Source organism: Callorhinus ursinus, unplaced genomic scaffold, assembly GCF_003265705.2.
Source record: "Callorhinus ursinus isolate GAN/ISIS: 27379988/994484 unplaced genomic scaffold, GSC_fseal_2.0 scaffold96, whole genome shotgun sequence".
In the NCBI taxonomy this organism is placed as follows: Eukaryota; Metazoa; Chordata; class Mammalia; order Carnivora; family Otariidae; genus Callorhinus; species Callorhinus ursinus.
This window is the reverse complement of record NW_027397158.1, coordinates 1,246,656-1,251,517: the sequence shown is the minus strand read 5'-3', so window position 1 is coordinate 1,251,517 and position 4,862 is coordinate 1,246,656. Positions and strand designations below refer to the sequence as shown.

Sequence of the window (4,862 nt, the reverse complement as noted above, 5' to 3'; positions counted from 1 at the left end):
GAGGGAACAGCCCTCCAAGGTATGAAACAACCCCAAGCAAAGACACCGCCTGGGGGGGGGTTGGGGGGGCAGAGGTGATGGAATGAATAATAAAGTGTGGGAAAGCCTGGCTACAGGGGGGTTCGGCGTCCTTTGAGGTACTTGGGTTACATCAAGGAACAAAACAAGCCGCTTTTTTTTTTAAGATTTTAAAAACAATCCCTGCCCTGGGGGGCGTAGATGAAGCGGCAGCCATAGACAATAGAAGGTGACTTGCCCTTCGGAAGAAAGCAGAGCGCATGCACAGGTTCACTGGCAGCAGGGGTGGGGTGACCCTGAGGAGGGGCAGACCCACCCTGGGGGTGGGGGGAAGGAGGCTGAGGGGGCAGCAGAGAGGAGGCGGCCGAGTAGAGGGCGGGGAGAGGGAAGCCTCTGGCAGAGCATCCCGGAAGGGGGACCCGCAGAGGAGGCCCGGGAACCCCAACCCATGGGTGTGGGGCCCTTGGCGGGAAGAGCCCGCGTGGGGAGCTAGCTGTGGTGGCCCGGGAGGCCGCGAGGGAGGAGGAGCAGGGAGGTTTCCTGGCAGGGGAGGCACCCTGAGGAGGGGCGGGGCGGGGGCCAGGCACGCAGACACCTACTGTCGCAGGAGGCCAGCAGCGAGGATGGAGGCGGGCGGGCGGGGAGTGGACCCGGTGGCCCCCCGGGGGAGCGTGCTTGCTCTGTGCGGAGGGAATGTTTGGGAGGGGGGGCGGGTCTGGGCAGGGTCCTGAGGGCAGGGCTTGAGCGAGGGGGATAGCACGCAGGGCACAGGAAGACGGCCCAGCCCTCAGACTGGGTGCAGGGCAGGTGAGTGTTGGGGAGCAGCGGCGCCCCTGGCTGGCAGTCACTTACCAGGACCGTTCAGCCCAGTGATTGTGTTGGGACCAGCCAGGTGCCCACCCCTGGGGGGGGAGGCGCACTGGTTCTACCCCAGCCCCTGGGGTCTGTTCCCCTTCCTGGCTGCCTGGCGGCCGGGTGGCCGGGGGCTCATGCTTAGCCCGTGGCACCTGCTGTCTTGAGGGCAAGGGCCAGTGCGGCCGGCTCGGGGCCAGGAACCTGGACTTGGCGGCTGGGCCTGCTGGGTCTGCTGAGGTGAGGAAAATCTGTTTTGTTAAGCCACAGTTGGAGGCTCTTTTCCCCACTTCCACCAACATATTTCTCAGTGTTACACAAATGGATATAAAAAGTTATTGTCAGAAAGCCTGGTGTAGCACGGCTACACTGCGTGAGCGGTGGCTCCCCGCAGCCGCCCCGGGGCCACCGTGAGCAGAGTGCCGGGCACCCCCGGAGCTGACCTCTTCCCGGGCCCTTCACAGTGCGGCCAGAGCAGAGTGTAGAGTTGTGTCAGGCTGGGAAATCTCCGGGCCACCCCTTCCTGTCCAGAGGCCCTGTGGGATCAGGCTGAGGCCCCCTGCAGCCTGTCTCACCCCGCTTCCCGGCTCTGGAGCATCCCCAGTGCAGTCGGTACCCGGGAACCCATCTCGGGGACCCCAGACAGAGAGCTCAGTGCGGACCCTCCGGCTCAGGGTGTCCCTGCTGGGCCCCGACCCACTGCGCAGGGTCTCCCTGGGAGGGGGGTGGGGGTCAGAGATGCAGCCAAGACCACGGCACCACTCCGGGGTTTTGCACAAGAGGGCCCCAAGAGAGCAGTGCTGTGGGGACGGAGGGGACCCCTCCCTGCAGTGAGCAGGGCTGCACCCCGTTTCACGGATGGACCCTGAGGTCGCACCCAGGAAGCGGCACTTGGGCCCACCGTGGAGCAGGTCACTTCTGTGGCCTTTGTGACTGGGGCGTCCTCTGTCCCTGTCCTCTCTGCACAGAGCGCTCCGAAGGGGACACCCCCGCACCCCCACACCACGGCGGGGGGTGTTCAGCAGCACCAAAGGCTGCTAGCTGACTTCAGATTCTTGAGAATCCCTCCAGGAGTGCCCCATGATGCACACTGGCCCTGTACCGGGACGGTGTCATGATGCCAAGCCCTGGCTCCGGGCTGTCTGGAACCTGGAAGACAGTCAGGAGCTGCGGGCTCACGTCTCTGCCTCTCTGGGCCTCAGACTCTCCCCGCCAACCCCCTGCGGCTCCTTCACCCTCATGCCCTCCCAGCCTCCGGGGCCGGCGGCGGCCCTCATCGCTTGTGCTGCGGCAGATGGCCGGCCCCCACTCAAACCCCCGCCCCGGGCCACAGCGCCCCTCGTGCTCTTCGCTGCACTGTGCCAGCCTGTCAACTGGAACAGAGGCATCGGGTGGGGAGGACGCAGCGTCCGCGTGGCCAGGCCAGCCTCCCCGATGGTCCAGGAGGAGCCAAGGTCTTGTCTCTATTAAAGAGTATCATCTGCTCCTCCTGCAGGGGAGCAGAAAGAAGAGGGGGCCGCTGAGCCCACCCCTCTGGGCCCCCTCAGGCCCCACCACCCCACACAGGGCTGAGAGGGAGGGAGGCACACACTGGACAGGTGGACAGACAGACAGCTGCTGGGCCAAACCTCCCAAACGCTCCCTCCTTGTCCTTGATCTGCTCTCGGAGCTGGAGGCCCATGTGGGGGACCGTCCTGTGCTTCCAGGTGGGACAGCTCAGCCTGTGCCCTCCCCGGGGAAGCGGGTTCCCGTGGGCTGCGTGGTAATACGGGGACCACGTCTCACGGGCCCACCTGGGCTCTGGGGTGCAGGAGCGGGATGCTGCGGAGCCAGGCCCGGGAGGAGGACAGTACCATCCTGATCGACATGGCCCTCGGCTCCGAGAGTGGCGACTCCTACGGGAGCACAGCCAGCACCTCAGAGGTAAAGCTCAGGAGGCAGCCTCTCGCCTCCCCTCCCTGGGACCCAGGCCCACAGTCGGCTGTGGATTTAGGAGGGTCTCTCCCTGCCTGGGCCTGAGCCCCCAACCCCCGATGAGACTCAGGGACCTGGAAGACAACGGCCCCAGCTAGGGCCCCCAGCCTATGGGCGTGGACCCAGCGCCCATGGCCACGGTGTCTTCCCACAGCCCTCACCCGGTGCCCGGACCTCCTGTGCCCTCGAGCTGCCCCGGTGAAAGGAAGGGAGAGGATCCCAGGTCACCACCCAGCTCACCGGCCCTGGGGCACATGCAGACAAGCCCAGGGACAGGCTAGGCGAGAGGCCAGGCTCAGGCTGGGCCAGGCCAGGTCCCACCGGCGTGAAGGAAAGCTAGAGGGACACATATCGTGTCCTGAAACTTAAACACAGAGATGTTCCTTAAGATGCTGTGTTCGGACGTGTGCAAAGCATGGAAGTGGCCTGGGAGGGGGGCAACCCCCCGACAGCCCCTGCCCCAAAGGAGGGATGAAGGATGTCAGCTGTGTCCACGGTATTTTGTTACCTGCCCGGGGATCACCTAGACCTAGAAACCCTCTGGCGCCATCACTGCCTCTGGCCTATGCGCAGAGCCACTTGGGGGCTGTCTGGCTCTCCTCCAGCTGCTGGAGGCCCTCAGTTGTGGTCCTGCCCATGTCACCTACAAGCCTGACCCTTGCCCACAGCCCAGCCAGGTGCTTGGAGGCCCATGTGGCCTTCGGGAGGCCGGAGGGGGCATGAGGTTGGCCTCAGCCCTGGACGTGCCTGCGTCTGGGAGCTGCTCTGCCCATACTCGGTGGCTGTGTTCTCTGCTCGTCCTTGTGTGTCGGGGCGGGGGGGGGAGCAGAATGTGGAGGAGTCATTAGGGTCAGAATGCTGCCATGCCTTTTTCTTTCCTTCCAGCTGAATGGACACAAGGAGGCCGCCCACAGGGTGGGGAGCCCTTCCAAGCCCCAAATAGGTAAGCCGCTCCCAGTGCCTGACAGCTGTGCCCAAGTTAGTCCTGGGGGTGGGGACACAGATGGGATGCCCACGGGTGGCAGCCAGTCACCATCCCTAGTAACCAGACCACCCCTCCCCCCCAGCACTCTCTCTGCACCAGCTCTGGGGCCAGCTGCTGTGCCCGGGGTGGGGCAAGGGCCTGGCGGGGCGCAGGGCACGGCTGGGGAGCTGGAGCCGGCAGGGAGGGGGTCCCTCCCGAGGGGGCGGGGCTGGAGGGGCTCCAGGGGGGCCCACCCTTCCCAGCACCTGGGCTGCCTGCTGCCGCCCGCACCTCACACCCGTTAGGACAGCAGCTATTACAAGTAATAAAACAAAACAAAATAACCAGCGTCAGCGAGGACGTGCGGAAGCTGGACCCCCGGGCGCTGCTGGCAGGAGTGGGAGCCCGTGCGGAGAGCCGGGCGGCGGGTCCTGGAAATGAGACCTGGAGCCACCCGGCTAGCCGGCACCCCGCTTGTAGGTGTCTCCCCGAAGGATCTGGTGATGGATATTCTGGTGGCTCATGTGAATAACGCAGCGGCAGTGAACATTTGTGCCCCAGATTTCGTGGGACACGTTTCTTTCCTGGGGCACGTGCCTTTGAGGGGATTGTTGGGGGATGGCAGGGTCATATGGTAACTGGAGGTTGAACGCTCTCGAGAAACCGCCCAACTGTTTTTCAAAGTGACCGGAGCACTTGGCAAACCGCTGGAGTCTCTCCGCACCATGCCCAGTCTGATGAGCCATCCTAGGGAGGACCACGTGGCATCTCCCTGTGGTTCTGATCTCGGAGTCCCTCATGGCTGATGACACCCAGCATCTTTTCAGCAGCTTATTGGCCGCTTGTCTGTCTTCTATAGAAAAACGGCTATTCACAATCTTTGCCCATGTTTAAATTGGGCTATTTTGTCTTTCTAGTGTTGAGTTGAAAAGTTCTTTATATATATTGAATACAGGTTCCTTATTAGATATATGATTTGCTAATATTTTCTCCCATTCTCTGGGTTACTTTTCACTTTCTTGGTGGTGCTTTTGAAGCACGTAGCTTTTTTTTT

The 4,862-nt window shown here is 63.2% G+C and overlaps 1 protein-coding gene across 1 annotated transcript in view; it reads left to right on the top strand.

Annotated features, from left to right (window-relative positions):
* The first annotated feature begins 2,685 nt into the window (after nt 1–2,685).
* ANO7 (anoctamin 7) overlaps nt 2,686–4,862 on the top strand; it is a 25,120-nt gene continuing 22,943 nt past the window's right edge. Inside the window, 2 exon segments of the mRNA XM_025887917.1 lie at nt 2,686–2,793; nt 3,730–3,787. Coding sequence (XP_025743702.1) covers nt 2,689–2,793; nt 3,730–3,787 — 163 coding nt within the window. The 5' untranslated portion in view covers nt 2,686–2,688.